The following is a 20367-nucleotide window of genomic DNA, read 5'->3' as shown; positions in this document are numbered from 1 at the left end:
TGGTTTTTATTTGTGTGCAACTCAATATGTATTTAAAGCAAACGCCTAGGTCTGAGCATCAGGTGGCGACAAAGTCAGAAATGCAGTTCGGTGTAGATGTTCAACCTCCATTCCTGTGGATGGAGCCATTGTGATCAAGAAAGCGCCAATGATTCACGAATGGCAACATTTCATCGTTTCATAGTCCCTCCCTAAATGTGCATTGGCGCGCTGTGCAGTGTGCATCTTTCCGTCGGGTCCCCGGTCATCTCTCCGTTAGCCTCGGCAAGACTGGCGAAAATATGGCGGGTATGAACGCGTCGGGTCCCGACCAGGTGGATAAAGGACTGAAGGAGACTCTTATAGACGCGCTGAACGCCATTCTGTCGCCGGTGCAAGAAGTGCGTGCCGCGGCGGAGGAGCGCATTAAAGTATTGGAAGTGACGGAGGGTAAGAGCAACAACATGCAAGACACAATGTGAAGTGCAGATTTTTACACGCGGGCCTTCCTGGACACACGCTTTTCGTCTCGGATGAACTGTGAATGGTTTTATGACGCTTGTCGACCGTGTTTATCATTCACGCAACGTTAGTCGCGGTGAATTTGTCAACCGCACGTGCAGCAGAATCCAACATGTTCCCGCATTTTCATTTGATTGTTGTGAAGTCATATGAAAAGATCCTAAGTGACAAGTTCGGTTGTTTAGATCTGTTTTCAGTTTCACTTTTAAGTTCACTAACGTGATGGTAATTTAGTGGTATTAAATACGCGTCATCTTTGTGAGAATGTAATATGTTTTGGCGATAGCTTCAGGGACTGTTCACCCCCCAAGAAATAAAACATTGTCATTTGCTCACGCTCATATGGTTCCAAATCTTACTAGTTTTAAATGCATCCTTTTTCAATTAAAGTGAATGGTTATTTCAGAACCGTATGAGAGTGAGTAAATGGTGAGGGGTGAGCTACCCCTTTCCAAAAGTTCAGTTTTTTTACATAATTCTCTTTTGTTTGTTTATTTCTCAGTCTTCTTTGTCTAACTTACTGCTCATCCTGTTTTACCTTCTGACTACAATGCCAAAGCAGAGATTGTGAATTGGGGTTTGGTTTCTTGGAGTGTCCATAATATTAAATCTGAAATTTACCCAATATCATCAAGGTTGCATCACCCCAGTGTTTTTTAAAGTTAAGATATTGCTTAGAGTTTTGTGGCTGTTTCATCATCTTTTGGGAGGAAAAAGAGCAGAATCTTGTTTATGTGGCTAGATGTGAGTCAGTACCTTTGGCCAAAGATGATATATGTAAGTTTATTACAAAAATGAAAGCAAATGATTTTTGTACACATTGTAAGATATATATTTTAATATATTCTCTTCATGTTGAAGGATGATCTAGATTCATTTTCTGAGAGTGAATGGTGCATCGTAGCAGAGCTATTGTTGTATTTTGTTATATTTTATGCGTTATTCGTAGTTCCTTGATTATGTAATTGTGAAGTGTTATTACTATTTAAAATAACTGTTTTCTATTTTCCTATCATTTAAAATACAATTCCTGTGATGGCAAAGCTTGTCAATGGCTTTGATCATTCAGAAGTCATTCTAACATGCTGATTTGGTGCTCAAGTTGCATTTCTTATTACTGTCAATGTTGAAAAGAGTTTTGCTGCTTAATATTTTTGTGGAAACTAGGATACTTTTTTTTTAAACATTATTTTTATGAATAAGAAGTTCAAAAGAATCGCATTTACTTGGAATAGAAATCTTTTGTAACATTATAAATGCCTTTACTGTCACTTTTGATCAATTTAATGAATCCTTGCTGAGTAAAAATATTAATCGCCACAAATGTTTTGACCAGTTGTGTATTTGTGGACCAACTGTACACTATGTTTTTATGTTTAGAAAGAAAACATGTCCACTTAAAGGTAGAAATGCCTTTGAAAATCAGTTGGTCAGTGTAACCAACCCAGTGGGTCACTGACTGTGGCCTCTCTTTCAGGGTATCAGGGTGTTGGGTGTCAGCAGTAACATTGTCTTTTGGCCACCAGCCTCTCATTGAGCTAAATCCATGGATGATGAAAGATATGGCAGTGCTGTGTTGCTGTGAATCAAGCATACATTAGAAATGATTTTTTGAATGTACTCATCAGACTTGGCTTCTAATGCATTTGTGGCATCTGCTTGTTAACGTGTTGTTAGTCAAAGTGATCGTTGATTGTGCTTGTAAACTGAACTAAACCTATATTAATATGTATAGTTGTTTTTGGCCTGACTATGTAATATTATTTCACCTGTTTTGTAGAGTTTGGAGTTCACCTCGCAGAGCTCACTGTCGACCCACACGGAGCACTTGCTATACGCCAAGTAAGACTTGAAATCAAAGCATAAATTAACAGAAAATCAAGTATTTGATTCTCTCGGTAATATTTAATTAATTTGTGTACTATATGTCTCTTGTAGTTGGCCTCTGTCATTCTGAAGCAGTATGTTGAGACACACTGGTGTGCCCAGTCAGAGAAATACAGGCCCCCAGAGACGACTGAATGGGTAAGAACTGAATATTTATGTCTGGATGTGACATTATCCGAGATGTGACGTTTAATGAGTAATTTGGTATCCATATCCCTTTATGTTCAGGCTAAAGCTGCGATCCGTGAGCTCCTGCCAAGTGGCTTGCGGGAGGCCATCAGTAAGGTGCGCTCCAGCGTGGCCTACGCCCTATCGGCTATTGCACACTGGGACTGGCCTGAAGCTTGGCCTGGGCTCTTCAAGCTCCTCATGGACATGCTGGCCAGTGGGGATGTTAACGCTGTACACGGCGCCATGAGGGTCCTCACAGGTAATCACTCTGAACATCTAGACCTCTTCCTCACAGTTGCAGCAAGTGACACTGTTTTTCACCATTTCTAAGCAGCATGTTCTTATGTGTTTCATAGAATTTACCCGAGAGGTGACGGATGTACAGATGCCGGATGTTGCACCTGTCATTTTGCCTCAAATGTACAAGATTTTTACCATGGCAGAGGTATTATACTGAGCTTAATAAAAACACTGTACAGCCATTGCTGTTGAGAAAATCATGTGGAATTTATGTTATTGACAAAAACACAGTTTTGTTACTCTTGCAGGTTTACAGTATTCGCACTCGATCCAGAGCAGTTGAGATCTTTACCACGTGTGCCAATCTCATCTGTGCAATTGATGAAGTAGCAAAGGTAAAGTTTAAGTGAAGTACTTTTATTTATAGGTGAACAGGTTACATTTTGGACAGTACACACATTTAAAATGTTACTTATAAAAGAATCCCGACAAAAATATATCTGGGTTTGCACAAAAATATTAAGCCGCACAACTGTTTTCAGCATTAATAATAAGCAATCTTTCCTGAGCACCAAATCAGCATATTGGAATAATTTCTGAAGGATCATGTGACCCTGAAAATTCAGCTTTGCCATCACAGAAATGTCAAATTTATTGACATAGAAAACAATTATTTTAAATTGCATTAATATTTCTCAGTATTACTGTATTTTATCATCAAATAAATGTAGCATTGGTGGGTAAAAAGACTTCTTTCAAAAACATGAGACAATGTTTCAACCCAAAGGTTTTGAACTATAGTGTAACTGTACATTTTTAATGGCACATTGTATAAATTAACCTAAATTAATAAATGCAATGGAATTTGTGACTTCATAATACCTAACACTTTACAATAAATATTAAATGGGCTACTGACATTTTAAAACAATTATGTTGGATTTTAGGGTGCTGCCAACACTCTGATCTTCCCGGTGGTGCAGCAGTTCACCGAGGCCTTCATACAGGCGCTGCAGATTCCAGATGGACCCACTTCAGATAGTGGCCTGAAGATGGAAGTACTAAAGGTGACTAGCTGTTGCATTGTGCAGAAAAATACTTTTTTCCCTAGTGATGTGAATGTAATTATCAATTGTTTTCCCTTCATAGGCAGTGACGGCTCTTGTAAAGAACTTCCCCAAACCCATGGTGTCCTCCATGCAACAGATTCTACCTATTGTATGGAACACCTTGACAGAAAGCGCCTCTTTATATCCATTCAGTCATTGACAGCTTTTACCACTTGTTTAAACTATCGCCATTAACGGAAAAGTTCACCCAAAAATGAAAATGTACTCATGCTCAAGCCATCGAAGATGTAGATGAGTTTGTATATTTATCATAATAACAGATTTGGAGCATTACATCACTTGCACACCAATGAATCCATTTCACTGAATGGGTGCAGTCAGAATTTGAGTCCAAACATCTGATAAAAACATCAATGATCCACTTGAATACAGTCTATCAAGTAACATCTTATGAAGCTGTGTGTTTATATTTAATTGTTCAGTTAAAAAAACGAGTTTATAATCCAATGTCAGTAATTTCAGTAAACATTTAAGTATTTTTTTTAACCAATCATGTACTTATGTGAGAACCGAGGTCAACTACACCGAAGAAGTAGATGATCCTGTTGACTCTGATGGTATGTGGCACTAGATTTTTGCTAGCATTGATCCAAGATATTCAGGTTGGTTTAGTAAGCATTGAGCTTTAATTCATTGTCATTGTCGCAGGTGAGGTCCTTGGCTTTGAGAACCTCGTCTTCAGCATCTTTGAGTTCGTCCACACGCTGCTGGAGAACAAGAAGTTCAAGAGCACTGTGAAGAAAGCTCTTCCAGAGCTCATATATTACATCATCCTCTACATGCAGATTACGGAGGATCAGGTTTGTGGGCGGGGTGAGTGTGTGTCATATGTCTTTTTTTTATGAAGCTTTTATCATAACATTCTCTTCCATCTCACAGATCAAGGTATGGACAGCCAATCCGCAGCAGTTTGTTGAGGATGAGGATGATGATACATTCTCTTATTCCGTCCGGATATCGGCACAGGATCTGTTGCTGGTGAGAGCAGCACAGAAAGTTTGTTTGTAGATGTTGAAATATTTTCCCTATTTTATGTTTAATGCATCCTTTTATCCATCAGGCTGTTGCTGCCGAGTTTCAGAACGAGAGCGCTGCTGCTTTAGCGGCGGCAGCAACACGGCACCTTCAAGAGGCAGAGCAAGCCAAGAACACAGGCAGTGAACACTGGTAAAGACAGAAAACATCCTTTATCTCTATTTAATTTATAGAAGTTTACAGCATTTCACCAAAATTCCAGATTGAATTTTTTTACTTAAATATTAGTTGCGTATCTTGCAGTCCACAATAATTAATAGGCCTATAATCATCAAATTGATTGATTTATTTTTTACCAGACAATTTTACAACAGTAATAAATTTATATCTTCATTTTTAAAGTCAGAGTAAAGGTATTATAATAATAAGCCCCATATATGTGCAGTCCTATGTATAAATAAGTTTATATAATAAGTATACATTTTGGCCAATTACATGTGGCGTGACCATTAGCCAATATCAGAGAACCATAAACATGCAAATGTGTGGTTGGTAACCCCTGACCTACATTAGTATCTCTCCATGGGTATGCAGGTGGAAAGTGCATGAGGCATGCATGCTGTCCCTGGGCTCAGTCAAGACCATCATCACTGAGAATGTAAAGAACGGTCGTGTGCAGTTCGATATGCATGGATTCCTTGCCAGTGTCATCCTTGCCGACCTTAATTTACCAGGTATACCTTATTCTGGATTTTGATCCTACATCTGTATATGGTCTGAGTGTAGACCTGAGGATCTGATCCCCATGTTATTAAATTCCCAGCAGCCTCTCCATTCCTCTTGGGTCGGGCCTTATGGGCAGCCAGTCGCTTTACTGCCGCGATGTCCCCAGAACTTATACAGCAGTTCCTTCAGGCAACTGTGAGTGGTCTTCATGAGAGCCAGCCACCCTCGGTCCGCATCTCCGCTGTGAGAGCCATCTGGGGGTAGGACTTTTATTTCCAGTTTCTAATGTGCAGGGTGTAATAATTTGCGCAAAAGTGTATGATTTTTATATAATTTTTATTTATTTTTTATAGTTGAATTTATAAAAATGACCCCGTTCAAAAGTTTACATGCACTTGATTCTTAATACTGTCTTCATACCTGAACGATCTAAAGCTGTGTTTTTTTTGTTTTGTTTAGTGATAGTTGTTCATGAGTCCCTTGTTTGTCCTGAACAGTTAAACTGCCTGCAGTTCTTCAGAAAAATCCTTCAGGTCCCACAAATTCTTTCGTTTTCCAGCATTTTTGTGTATTTGAACGGGGTCATTTTTATAAATTCAACTATTATTTTCTCTTGTGGGGACTATATGTCAGTACTAAATAAACAATAACATGCATTTTGTATGATCCCTCTTATTTTGGTAAAATTAACATTTTGCTGATTCTGAAAGGTGTATGTAAAGTTTTGACCAACTGTATGTGGTTTAAACAGAATAATTAACAATTTTACAATTTTATATTCATTATTCAATAACTGTGATTCATTGTCCTTAAATTAAATAATAAAGCAAGGATGCATTAAATTGATCTAAAATGACAGTAATGACATTTACTAAACTATAGTAAAGATTTCTATTTCATATTAATGCTGCTATTTTGAATTCTTTGGTTATCAAAGAATCCTGAGAAAAATATCATGATTTCCACAAAAATAGTGATCTCTCTTTATATCTGTTTCACAGGTACTGTGATCAACTCAAGCTGTCAGATAGCACTCACGTCCTGCAGCCGTTCCTGCCCAGTGTCTTGGAAGGTCTGGTGCAGCTCGCAGCTCAGTTCAGCTCTGAAGTTCTCACTTTAGTCATGGAGACCCTCTGTATTGTTTGCACCGTGGATCCGGCTTTCACCACAAGTGCTGAGAACAAGATCTGCCCACTCACTATTGCCATCTTCCTTAAGTATAGTAATGGTAAGATCATTTTGAAGTCAACAGCTAGCATCTTCTGTAATTTAGATTACCTGTGGCTTATGTTTTCTTTTCCATTTTTGTTAGATCCTGTTGTAGCGTCTTTAGCGCAGGACGTCTTCAAGGAGCTTGCCCAGATTGAAGCATGTCAAGGACCCATGCAAATGCGCCTCATTCCTACCCTTGTTAGCATTATGCACGCACCGCCTGATAAAATCCCGTCTGGCCTTTGTGCTGTAAGTTACACTTCTCAATTTGTTCTACTTACTGTATTCTGTAAGTAATATGTATTTTTTGTTCTTACAGACATCCATAGATATCCTAACTACGGTTGTTCGTAACACTAAACCTCCGTTGTCTGACATGCTTGTGTGCCAAGCTTTTCCAGCAGTGGCCCAATGCACCCTCCGCACAGATGACAACACCACAATGCAGGTGACATTCTCCCAGAAATAAATGCGATATGTCTTTTCAGAGTCCTCATGTCAGCTGATATCTAACTCATCATCATTGATTTTTTTTTTTTTTTAGAATGGTGGTGAATGCTTGAGGGCCTATGTATCTGTTGCGCTTGAGCAAATTGCCCAGTGGCAAGATGAGCAAGGCCACAGTGGCCTGTGGTATGTCATGCAGGTTGTCAGTCAGCTCCTGGACCCCCGCACGTCTGAGTTCACCGCTGCTTTTGTAGGTCGCTTGGTGTCCACTCTAATTGCCCGGGCTGGCACTCAGTTGGCTGACCAGCTGGACCAAATACTGCGTGCTATTCTCAGCAAGATGCAGCAGGCCGAGACCCTCAGTGTGATGCAGGTGGGGTTGAATTGATACCAGAATTTTGGCCGAAGTACAGTACCACAGGGTCGATACTAAACTGATACCTTGGGGTTTTTTTAAACTAAGGACTGGAGGCCATAAAGGGGTGCTGGGTGTCTGTGGAAAATTTGGGAGAACCATTTTTTACAAAATGCATTTTTAGGGCTATCACCGTTAATGTTAACTTTAAATGTCAATGAAATATGCTTAACGCAGTCATATTAACACATTTACTGATTTTGGCATTATTACTGTTTCACATTTTTAATTTATTTTATTGGTTTTCATTTATTTTGTGTTTTGTTGCATTTTATTTCATTTGTGAAGTAAGTGCTCTATCATATTTGGGGGTCATTGTTCTCAAGTTTGAAAACCTCTGCATTTGTCAAAGTAAACAGGGTTTCCATGGTCATGGAAAATTTAGAAATATCAGGGAATTTTAAAATTGTTTTCCAGGACAGGAAATATCATGGAAATAAAAAAACGTCATAGCAAAGACTATTTTTCAAAAATATTCTATCAACTATTCGTTAAGCCATACATGTTTAATTTATTGAACTAATTTTTAGTCATTTCTTTTCAGTAAATCATTGAAAACAGTTCACAAAATGGTCTGAATGATTCGTAAATCAGCGTGAATAAGTTTGAACAAATACTCATAACCTCCAGTCTTCAAAAAAAGTGTAAACTAAATAAACACCTTGGGCAAATTATGAAATCAAATGAGGACTGTAAGTAGATAATAACAATAATCAGTATCAATAATTAGTGATTGATTTATAGTTGACATGTTAGAACATTCAGTTTGATGTAAGCTATGAAAACAAAATGTGGGAAATGTTAGGTACCGCAATATTACTGCAGATGTGTGATGTAGCACAGGTAAGAAATAGCACTTAATAAGCTAAAAATAACTTCAGCTAATTGTTTGCTGCTTTTTGCATGTTGAACATTAATTTTCTTGTATGACAGATAAGTCTGAATTGTACTGTAGCTGCTGGCTTAAATGAGGTGTGAAATACATTCTTGCTCTTCATTTTACAGTCCCTGATCATGGTTTTCGCCCACCTGGTCCATTCCCAGTTGGAGCCCCTGCTGGAATTCCTATGCAGTCTTCCAGGTCCCACAGGGAAACCTGCCCTAGAGTTTGTCATGGCTGAGTGGATGAGTCGCCAACATCTGTTTTACGGCCAGTATGAAGGCAAAGTCAGGTGAGGGTTTCCAATGTCGTCTGCATTGCGTTTGAAGAAATTGCACAGCTTCCTTTTGAAATAACCCTGTAATCGCTCGGCCCACAGTGCTGTTGCCTTGTGTAAACTTCTCCAGCATGGTCTGAACGCAAATGACAAACGCCTCCAAGATATAGACGTCAAAGGAGATGAAATTTTTAATCCGGACGAGGGAATCTGTACACGTTCCAAATCAGCCAAGAGTAAGTTAATAATCTCTAAACTGCCAAATGAATGATTATTATTAATTGTTATTATCTCCGATATCTGACTGATCTGTTTCTCTCAGACCCACAGCGGTGGACCAACATTCCTTTGCTGGTAAAGATTTTTAAGCTCATCGTCAATGAACTGTCTTCTGTGGTGGAGGCTAATGCAAATAGAGCAAATCCTGCAGATTGGAGCCAAGGTACTTGTGTGGTTTAACTTTTTACCCCTAGTATTAGTATTGATTGATGGCATTGAAGTTCGGAGCATTCTTATGTTTAGAACGTTTGTTTTGCAGACTCTGGTGGAATGTGGGATGACCTGGCAGATGAAGAGGATGATGATGATGAGGAAGATGAAGGATTAGCAGGACAGCTACTGTCTGATCTCATTGCCTCCAACAAATACGGTGAAGACCCATAATACTAAAACAGGGTTAAATTTGCATTTGCCCATTCTAATGTTAGCCTACATATGCATTTGGCATCTAGAGTTACATTAAAGTACACATTTTATTACTTCACACATTACCTGGGAATCAAACCTTTGTTCTAAGCGTTGTTTAAAAGGGCCGTTGTACTTTTGCATCTATTCATTTTTAGTTTTTTAACCCAGAAATTAAATATGGAAAATGCGGTTTCTTGTTTTGTGGTTCAAACACTGATAAATAGAATAAGCAGACACAAACTAATTTTCATTATTCAAAATTCCAATGATATAAAGCTTGTTTCTAGGTTGTTTTTTTTAGCATCTCTGTAAAGTACACTATAAGTGCCCTCTTGCGTTGCTGTCATGGTTACTGGTACACTTATGAAAATCATTGGCTTCATTATTTTTATGATCTTGATAATTATTTACACCTAAAATCATGTATGAAATATTCGTTACATATTTCTTTTTATTCCATGGTGTGTCTGAATACTGGATTCTGATTGGCTGGCAAGTATGCAGTAAAACTGTTTAATGCACAGGTAGTTCCAAGTCAGTTTAATCACTGTTCCATATTAATGCGCTGCTTTAATTGATGCACACCAACATGCATCACTCGCTCACGCACACACACACAGAGAGAGAGAAAGAGGTCAGAGATCGTAGATTGCGCTGCACACACACACACAAACTTGTTGTCAACGCTTCCCTGTGATTTTAATAAAATAAAAGATAGATACTAGATCACTACATTATATTCTCCAGCAACGAGATGATAGTGTTTTTGAAGTAGCCTAGTTGTTTGTAGAGAGAGATGCGCAGACGCAGCAAGCAGGTAACTCATAACTCTCTCTCTCTCTCTCTCTCTCTCTCTCTCTCTCTCTCTCTCTCTCTCTCTCTCTCTCTCTCTCTCTCTCTCTCTCGATCAATAATTAATTTAAATGCATGCTATAATTCATTCAAATAAATGTGGTCTTACTGCACTATTTCATCTCTGTCTGATTTGAAGCAGGCAGAATGCTAGACCTAACGAGCCGTAACTGATGAAAATAACTAATTTTTACCCATTCGGTCAAATATTGCACTGCAAAGAGCAATACTAGTTTCAACTTGTCTATAACTTGGCAAATGACCATGGAATAAGTGGGATAATCAACGGCTAGCCGTGCATTATAGGATTTTAAAGGCACTTTGCATCCGGCAGTTCTTTGCCTCCATGTCGTGCATTAAAATCCTTTAATGCACGGCTAGCCGTTGATTATCCCTTACGTAATTAACTGTATCCAGGGCCGGTTCTATGGGAGTGCTAGAGGGAACTAAATGAAAGCAAGAGGATACTGGCGAAGCATGTTTTCCAAACGCTCCAGTGTGTATTTGTGTTTGAACTCACTTCTCCATTTTCAACTTGTTTTTGTAGCACTGATCAGTGCAGCCAATCACTGACATTTTCTATTGATTTCTTGTTTTAGAAGTTTTAATCCACTCCACACCACAGTTTTGTTCAGTGCTGCATGTTTAGGAGTCTCTCATTATAACAAACAAAGTGTAACATGACGTAAATAAGAGATTCATTGAGCAGTGTAGAGCTTCATCGATTATAACAGAACTTTGAGATCAGGATAAACTCAAATGGGTGACAGCTTTTCAATTATTCTAAGGAGAGTGCTCTTTGCGGTTTTTCTTGGTTATGGGCTAATCCATTCAGAATTTGAATAAGTTTTGTTTTTCCATGATGCTAAGAGGACGTGACAGCTTCCATGCTGCAAAGTTTTGGGAGTGACTTCTGGATATAAATGAGGCATTTAAAGCGGATGTCACTGGACAGAGCAAAATAGATGTAGCACCCTCAGTGATTTGATTCTGGCCTATCTGTATCTGGAGAAGTAGGAGAAATTATTTTTATATTATATTTAGATATTTACCCCATATTTTAAAGCCTCGTGTGTAGCACTCTTAACAACGTACTGTACATGCTTTGAGCAACCATACGTGGTGCGGGAGAAGCATTACTTCTAATTTGGCCAAAGACAACTTGTAAAATCAACATTTTTCTATAGTAATTTGTGCATTTTTCAAATGTTTTATTAAATGTGCAAAAAGTCATAAACCAAAATCTGAAATGAAGTCAGTATTTAACTTTTTTCAGGCAGCATTTTGTGTGTGTAGTTCAAATTCAAATTTTGGTTTTCAGCATAGCATTTAAAAATACAACTGTTCTTTTTTCATTTTTTTCGTCAAGGTAAAAAAGGAAAAATGAATGGACACAAAAGTACAGAGACCAAAAAGTTTGTCAACAGTGTTATTTTTGTATTTGTTTACTATTGCCGTTTTTATTAATATTTAGAATTCAAATTATTTTTTTATATTTCAGTTTTCTTTTTAATTTACTTTGTGTTAGTACGTTAGCTTTATTTATTACACGGCTCTCTGGAATGCTTGATTCTGATTGGTCAGTTGAGACATTTGCAGGTTCGTTCTTTTCAAATAATAACCGCTCCAAAGTAATAACGCATAGCTGGTACTACTTGTATGTTTAAAATCCCTCCGCGCCAACAAAGATTACCGTTTGGCGCCATCTTGTGACAAACAGAATGTTAGTCACGTGGTACTATATCGTTTCGCGGAAGGATACAAATGTTAATTTAAATCAAATATGCCAATAAAATGTTTCAAATTCATATTCATGTCCAGTTTTTTTTCCTTATGTGGCAAGTAGCCGTGTAATAAGCGGGATAATGTACAGGCAGCCTGTAGTTATCGCGAAATAAGCCCCTCCGCTTCGCGTCGGGTCCTGATCACACTGTCTGGGCTTATTTTGCGATAACTACCGGCTGCCTGTACATTATCCCTTACTTAAATGAACACAAATGTTTTAACAGTTTAATGTTTTTGTGGTGGGCAGACAGTGCCGTTCTTTAAATGTTAGGATTTATTAGTAAAGCAAAATGACAAAAACATGAGTAAAACAGTGAGTGCACAATGCTTTCCACATTCACCACCTTGTCTTTACTACAAATAATCTATAACAATTATTGTAATTTCACCATAGACGACGATTATTATGAGGATGATGATGAGGAGGACCCAGATGTTCTGAAGGACCCAATTTATCAAATTGACCTTCAGGTAAGTTATTTGGCATTGTCTCTGAAGTATTGCTGTAACCATACTTCATGTCTTTACTGCCCCTGTCTCCATATTTTTTCCCCAGGCGTACCTGACAGATTTCCTTACCCAGTTTGCTCAGCAGCCTTGCTATAGCATGTTTTCAAGCCACTTGAATGAAGTAGAGAGAAGAGTCTTGCAGTCCATCGGTATATGACCTATATCCCCCACCCAACATTAGCTCCTTGTCCTTTGTTTCCGTCTTTACCACTCAGTCATCTTTTCTTCAAACTTGAACATTCGAGTGGACTCGTAATGCCTTTCAGATGATGCTCTTAATCCACAACCCAAAAGAGGACTTAATGGTTTACGTGCCTCTCCCTGTATTTTGTTAAGGGAAGGAATGGACATTGATTCCCAGGGATGTTATAAGAGCAAGGCATGAGGGGCAGCTTCTTAGCATCCCAGACAGGACTGTGTGGGTGCATTTGAATCGGATGTCAAAATACTACTGTGCTTTGATAGACCTGTCTAGTATGATGAAAAATGTTTTTTGCAAAGGGACTGGTAACAGTAAAGAAATTATTTAAAAGTTTCATCTATCCATTTGTACCTTCTCACTTGACTAAATCACAATGGTTATAAAATCTTTCTGTGGAGAAAGGAAAAAGACTTCTGACAGATGATGAATCTACACTTTGAAAAGAAGTTGGAACTGTTGTCAGCCTTATTAAAGTTATCCATGTTGTTTGTCATTACATTGTCTCATGAGCATGATCTTTATGGCTACACTGTAGGGTGAGCATGAAGAATAATATAGTGTTACCATAGTGATCCTACAATCTTAGAAACATTGTCTCCATTGAGGGATGAGAAGAATTTCATAATAAAAGGCCTGTTAAGGTCTAAATTTTAAGTGTCTACATTCAAAATGAAGTTTTTGGAGATTTAGATATGTTTGAAAGTGATTTTGTTTTGTGTTTTTAGTAAATATACATTGACATTTAACTGATTTGAATATGCACATGCATATAGCTATTTTAATTTTATACATTACATTATATTGTCAAAAGTATTGGGTCACCCCCTTCTAATGAACATGTTTGACTACTTTAGTAATTTCTATGAGTGCAAATCTTAATGTTTAAGCATAACATATTCTTCAGAATTTTGTGCTTCTAATTTTATAGCAACCGATGGGACAGGACCCTTTTCTATTCTAACATGGCAGTGCCTCTGTGTATAAGGCACCGTTCAAAAAGACATGATTGATTCAGTCAGTGTGGAAGAACTTGACTGGTCTGCAGAAAGCCAAGTCCTGATCCTGGCTGAACACCTCTGATGTGACTAAATGCAGACCTTGAGCCAACAACTCATCACCAAACACCAAAGACATGTACATATGGGTACAGTCATTTTAGACACGTCCAAAACTGTTGCAACAGAGATGGAAATGCAATTTATATGTAATTTATACAGTTTGTGTGTGTGTAAATTTGCTAACTTGAATACATTTCATTAACCTTAATATAACCCTCATCTTTTATGAAAAGATACAGTGTATTTTCTACATATAATGTGAATGAGTGTATTTATTATCTCCAGAAATGTGAAGTATTCAGAGGGGCCGAGGCGAGCTGCTACAGGAGTCCAAGGGTTCCATTTTTCCTCGTGGAATATCGCGCGTCAGCGGTCGATCTCCTGAATAATTCCATCGTTTCCCCTTTCAATTTACACGCATTCTACGCGTTGTTCTGTCGAAATGAACGTCCTTTGATTTTAATTCATCAATGAGGAGGCTGGTACTGGAGATTTGGCGTGCGAGCGTGTAGCGTCACGGGCGGTGTGTCATTCCACACAGATCTCATGTTGATCACGAAGCCGCTTGATCCGGAGCTCCGCTATCTGCGAGACGAGGCAGATTATATCATTTTAAGGCCTGTTTTTTAAAGGATGCAGATGTAACCGTTCTTGTCTGGTGTAACGAAAAGTGTACTGGAAGCAGGATGTCCTTCTACGCCGTCATTATACCGGTCCTTTGTATTATTTTCTCTGCTTGGCAGGGTAAGACGATATTGTAGTTTCTTCATAGGCCTCATTGCTGCAAACATGTAACGTTACTTCTGTTTATAACGTGTTATCCTCATCAGCGAGAAGAGCATTAAATTACGCAGAGGCCATATAACAGCTCTTATCTAATGCAATTTACATAGCTGTCATAATTAACATGGCTATAAACCAGAATATGCCATTTCTATAGCAACAGCTCTCAAACGCCTCAGATTTGAGGCTTGTTCTTCTGTAGGTCATTCACTGCAGAACCAGTAACTGAAACGAGAACTTGAAGCAGGTGGTTAACTGACAGACATTTAAGATACTACAACTGAAGATGAAAACAAAAATGCAATTTCTGCTATAAAAAACAGTTTTAAGAGGGTTTTACTCAAAAAGAAATTACTTTCAGCGGCACTTCTGTCATTATTTTGGGTTAATTAAGTGAGCGCCTACGGAAGTAAGTAATCATGAATGAATGATTAATGCACTTATGAATTAATGTGCTCATAGTGCATTAATTGCCCCTCTATCTATTTAGGTTATTGTTAATATTCAGTATTAACATTTAAATGTGTGTAAACATTACATTTACTATGTAATAACAGATTACAATGTTTATTTATTAATGCTTATTATATTACTAAATGTTTCATTTCCTCAAAAATTACATTAAATTTTTTTTTTGCCAGCTTTTTTTGTTAATGCTGTTAATTTGTAGGCCAATCTACAATTATTATATTATTTTATTGTATTGTATTTTATAACTGTAATTTCTGAGTTTTGTAGGAGTTGGCATCACCTTCGGAATCTGATATCCAATATTTGTTAGTATTTTGATATTTATAACCACCAGTTTTGCTTTGTTTTCTTTTAGTGAGTGGAAATGAGGACTGCTTGTGGTACGTGGACAAAAATGGCACCTGGCACAATGGCTTTGACTGCCCGCTCATAACCTTCTGCTGTGGGAACTGTCACCGCCGTTACTGCTGCCTGGATGGCTTCAAGATGATCACAGAGGCGGGACAGAAGCGCTGCATGCTGTTCCATCTCAGGTACACTTTTCAAGATTCTAGATTATTGGCCACTTAGTGGCCTAGAGAGGCTCATTAACCTCACATTAAGACTGCTATATAAATAAATTGGTGTTGGATAAGATCAGTGAAGTTTTCTGTCCTGCCTCTCTCAGCCCTTCCACTATAGCCGGCATTGCTTCATCGATTCTGCTCTTTGTGGCTGCTATAGCAACCATGGTCTGTTGCTTCATGTGTTCCTGTTGTTACCTGTACCAGCGCCGCCAGCAACGTGGCAGAACTCCTTATGAAGGTAAATGCAATTACCAACCTGAATTTACTACAAATACATATGAATGAATTCAAAATAAACAAAGAAAAAATCTCTATTACGTGTAATATTTAGCATATATTTCAGTGTATTTTTTTGTTTTGCCGTTGAGTTGTTGTTCTTGCATGATATCTCATGTAACTACATCCAATCTTAGCTGGATATATTCAGTACAGTCACATAAAGTTGGAAAACTCAACTGCTTGATTGTCTGTATCTTTGGAAAAATCACAACTGCTTTATTGTTCATAATATGTAACTATGTTATCGCCCAAGTTCTAATCTGCTAAATGTGGCTATAATAAGGCATGACGATATTAAGAACTGTCATGTTTTTGAAGCTGCTTCAAAACAATGTGTATTTTTAAAAGCATTATATAAATAAATTTGACTTGATTTCTTATTTCTCTCTCTGGTATTACAGTTGCATTGCTCTACTTATTTAACCACTGGCTTTCTATTCCAATACCCTGGCTAATGTAAAAAAAAAATGCTTGTTTGCATGAACTTATTCTTACGAAAAATAAAAATCATCACCTACTAATGCGAGTCTCAATTTTTTAGCCCAGCATATTCCAATGGCCAGCTATCCTGTGGAGCACATGTACGATGCTTCTGGTAAACCCATTGGATATCCTGATTATCCTGGATATCCAATGGTGCCGCAATATCCAGGTGTCCCCCACCATTATCCTATGATGCCCCAAGGTCCTTATCCTCCCAATCCTCCTGACGCAGGATACAGTCAAGCAGGTATGCAAATGGCCTCTGTCAGAGATCACAAACTACACTCTTAAAAACAAAGGTAGCAAAAGGGGGTTTCACAGTAATTCAATAGAAGAGCTGTTTTTGGTTTCCCAAAGAAGCTTTCAGCAAACCGTTTTTTTCTTAGTGTGAGGAACATTTAAATAATTTGAAGAACCCTTTTCCACATTAAAGTTAATTTCCTGAATAAAAATTTCCTGGTAATTTACTCACCCCCATGTCATCCAAGATGTTCGTTCTTTCTTTCTTCAGTTGAAAAGAATTAAGGTTTTTGAGGAATTGTTTATATATTCAAAAGGGCTCCACACGATCCCAGCCAAAGAGTAATGTTCTTATCTAGTGAAACGATTGGTCATTTTCTAAAAAATAATTAAAAAAAATGTATATGCTTTTTAACCACAAAGGATGGAATGACATGAAGAAACAGAACAAACTGAGACAGACTAAATCCAGAAGAACTGTGGCAATGTCTCCAAGATGCTTCAAGAGACCTACCTGCAAAGCTACCTGAAAACTATACGCAAGTGCACCTAGGGCAAAAGCTGCTTTAAACGCAAAGGATGGTCACACCAAATGTTGATTTATTTTAGTTAATTTAAGTTAATTGATAAAGAAAATCAATTGACATTATTTTTGACAGCATCCTCATATTGCCGCATTTTTACACAAGTGCCTAAAACTTTTAACAGTACTGTAACTTTACAGGTAGGTTTCTTGAAGCATCTTGGAGACACTGCCACTTGACACTTGTTCTGTTAAGACCCTTATTCCCCGTCTGGGATCATGTAGAGCCCTTTGAAGCTGCATTGGAACCCGTTGGGTCCCATTGAAATCCACTTTATGGAGAAAAATCCTGGAATGTTTTCTTCAAAAACCATCATTTCTTTTATACTGAAGAAAGAAAGACGTGAACATCTTGGATGACATGGGGGTGAGTAAATTATAAGGAAATTTTTATTCTGGAAGTGAACTAATCCTTTAAAGAACCTTTTGTGCAATGGGACAGTTTCATGGGTGTTATAAGTTCTTCGTAGGACCTTCAGTGCCAATAAGAACCTTTATTTTTAAGAGTCTGTAGTGGAAGTAAAAGCACTACACTTGCATATAATAGCACAGACAAACATAACTTTCTCGAAATTGTGTTATTTTTCTTTTCAGCTCCTCCGCCATATTCCCCTCCCCAGTACCCAGGGCACTGAAAGAGCTGAAGTCCCTCAGTGAGGAGAAGATAACCCATAGAATGGGTGATGAAGAGGGCCCATGCTTGTGTGGAATCCCTTGTATGAGAAACCGTTTAAAAAAATGATTTGTTATTTATTTCTTGATTAATTTGTGGAGTGAAGCATGAACTGACCTCAGAATCGCCTCACGCGTCGGAGTGTTTTCTTGTTTGATGTACTGCTTTTATGTGTCACTAATCAGCGAGACTCCTCCCACTTTAATCCAGCAACTCACAGACTCAAAAGACTGCTTTAAATGTGCCATTATGTTTTGTCAGACTCTCCGAAATGGATTGTTAAATAGGACTTTCCTGCAGAAGAGACTGACTGCCAGTTCTGACTCATCCAGGATGTCATTATCTGTTCAACCAGCTTTCACAGTCATTTATGTCGTTTCATTACGTACAGTGAGACAAGTTTAAAAAAAAAGTTCCTTTAGTTTTCCCTCCAAATTCTGAAAAAAAAAGTCTGAATAGTGAGATGTAAACTCAGAATTTTTTAGCCCAGCATATTCCAATGGCCAGCTATCCTGTGGAGCACATGTACGATGCTTCTGGTAAACCCATTGGACATCCTGATTATCCTGGATATCCAATGGTGCCGCAATATCCAGGTGTCCCCCACCATTATCCTATGATGCTCCAAGGTCCTTATCCTCCCAATCCTCCAGACGCAGCATACAGTCAAGCAATCCAGCAACTCACAGACTGCTTTAAATGTGCCATTATGTTTTGTCAGACTCTCCGAAATGGATTGTTAAATAGGACTTTCCTGCAGAAGAGACTGACTGCCAGTTCTGACTCATCCAGGATGTCATTATCTGTTCAACCAAATAAGAAGCTTGTGTCATTTGCACTTTATTGGGCAATAGACATGCTTGGCTGTCTCTCCTGGCTTGTTTGTTCAAAATGTATTTATTTGACCGCTAATTCAATCATGTCACTTGCATCATTAACATCAATTCATGCTGTACGCTTTTCATGTCTAATAGACAGCTAACATGTGGACATGAAACGTAGATGTTATATAGACAGTTAACATGCAGTATTTAAATAAGAGAGAACTTTATAGGAAAGAATTTAATGTTTCATAGCATCCAACCAAACTTCATTCTGTGCATTTAAAGGTCGTCAACTCTCGTTAGATCTGGCTTGAGGCTGAGCTGTAATGTTAACGGCCCTTAGATTTGCATGTCTTTAATTGTATCTCATGCTAACTAGGCCAGTTGTCAAGGGAATCACAAAAATGTTTGCATTCGGTTAGCTGTCCATCTGTGCATTTTTATTTGTTTCAAAAAGCTTTCACAGTCATTTATGTCGTTTCATTACGTACAGTGAGACAAGTTAAAAAAAAAATCCCTTTAGTTTTCCCTCCAAATTCTGAAAAAAAAAGTCTGAATAGTGAGATGTAAACTCAGAATTCAGGGAAAAATTCATAGTTGCAATGTCACAATGGTGTGGTCATATTTACCATTGTTTAGCAAATTTTTGCAGGCAATATTTTCAGTATGAATCCAAGCATTCAGGAATTTCTCATGCAGGCGTAAGATTTTCTAATGCCGATTTCCCATTGGGTTCATTGGTCGTGCAAATTTGCAACATTGACCAATGGAAAGTTTCTTGGTTTGAAAGCGACTTCTGTGTGAGCTGTGCTTCATACAATACTATTGACAACAGACAGTGGGCCATTTTTGCCTGCAGATTTTTGCCAAAATTTCACATTAAAGCGGGACTTCCATTGCCGCCATATTGAATGTTCCAATTTTTCCCATTTATATAACCATGAGTGGACCATCCTAAATTAATTTCAAAGTTCACCATAAATGCCACTTTTCAATGATAAATTAGAATGTAAATTAAAAGAATTCGATTCTCATTAAATTGTGTATCAGCTTAAAATAATTCACCAGGTACATTTGAGGTGCGATTTTTGATTTAAAATTATTTCTGCTACCTCCTCATCTCACATTTGTAAGATTAGTTGTGATGCTTTTTGTCCACAGTTTAAATAACTTGTTATTTATTTAAAGAAATGTATAGTTAACAGTGTTGTTTTTGCTATATGCAGCATATGCTACTGTATTTGTCACTTTGGAATGTGAAGTACAAATAAGAAAAGGATAAAGAGGAATTTTTACAATGTGGAATATTAACAGGTATTTTCAACTTGGGGGAAAAAAGGCAATTAATAGGCTAGTGTTTGAACTTGCACTAATCATCCTATAAGAGAGGTCTAATTGAAGGAGCATAGCATAATTTTCTTTTTACAATAAAAACAGAATTGACTTTGCATGTCGTCTCCATTAATGCTGTACCTGAAATCAACATTGGCCTACTGTCATTATTTAATGC

The 20367-nt window shown here is 37.9% G+C and overlaps 2 protein-coding genes across 3 annotated transcripts; both read left to right on the top strand.

The window, feature by feature from the left end:
• Nucleotides 1-84: 84 nt before the first annotated feature.
• Nucleotides 85-14183, top strand: LOC306857078 (importin-9). 2 transcript variants are annotated; one of them, XM_079396752.1, is made up of 24 exons: nucleotides 85-429; nucleotides 2282-2343; nucleotides 2440-2526; nucleotides 2617-2818; nucleotides 2916-3004; nucleotides 3108-3194; nucleotides 3747-3866; nucleotides 3949-4049; nucleotides 4428-4486; nucleotides 4578-4729; nucleotides 4809-4907; nucleotides 4990-5096; nucleotides 5499-5638; nucleotides 5728-5890; nucleotides 6632-6858; nucleotides 6943-7091; nucleotides 7162-7290; nucleotides 7387-7662; nucleotides 8710-8876; nucleotides 8964-9097; nucleotides 9184-9303; nucleotides 9400-9510; nucleotides 12580-12656; nucleotides 12742-14183. In XM_079396752.1, the coding sequence occupies exons 1-24, from the start codon at nucleotides 282-284 to the stop codon at nucleotides 12850-12852; spliced, it is 3117 nt and encodes a 1038-aa protein (XP_079252878.1). In that variant the 5' UTR covers nucleotides 85-281; the 3' UTR covers nucleotides 12853-14183. The 2 variants fall into 2 exon arrangements, with proteins under 2 accessions (XP_079252878.1, XP_079252879.1); XM_079396753.1 differs by having other exon boundaries at nucleotides 110-429; nucleotides 5731-5890.
• A 55-nt stretch (nucleotides 14184-14238) lies between these two features.
• LOC306856956 (protein shisa-4-like) lies at nucleotides 14239-20338 on the top strand. The gene is made up of 5 exons (XM_079396536.1): nucleotides 14239-14699; nucleotides 15565-15742; nucleotides 15877-16013; nucleotides 16596-16784; nucleotides 17955-20338. The coding sequence occupies exons 1-5, from the start codon at nucleotides 14642-14644 to the stop codon at nucleotides 17993-17995; spliced, it is 603 nt and encodes a 200-aa protein (XP_079252662.1). The 5' UTR covers nucleotides 14239-14641; the 3' UTR covers nucleotides 17996-20338.
• Nucleotides 20339-20367: the final 29 nt, after the last annotated feature.

Source organism: Barbus barbus (assembly GCF_936440315.1).
Source record: "Barbus barbus genome assembly, chromosome: 37".
NCBI lineage: Eukaryota > Metazoa > Chordata > Actinopteri > Cypriniformes > Cyprinidae > Barbus > Barbus barbus.
Note: the sequence above shows the minus strand (reverse complement) of the source record. Positions and strands in the feature narration are given on the sequence as shown.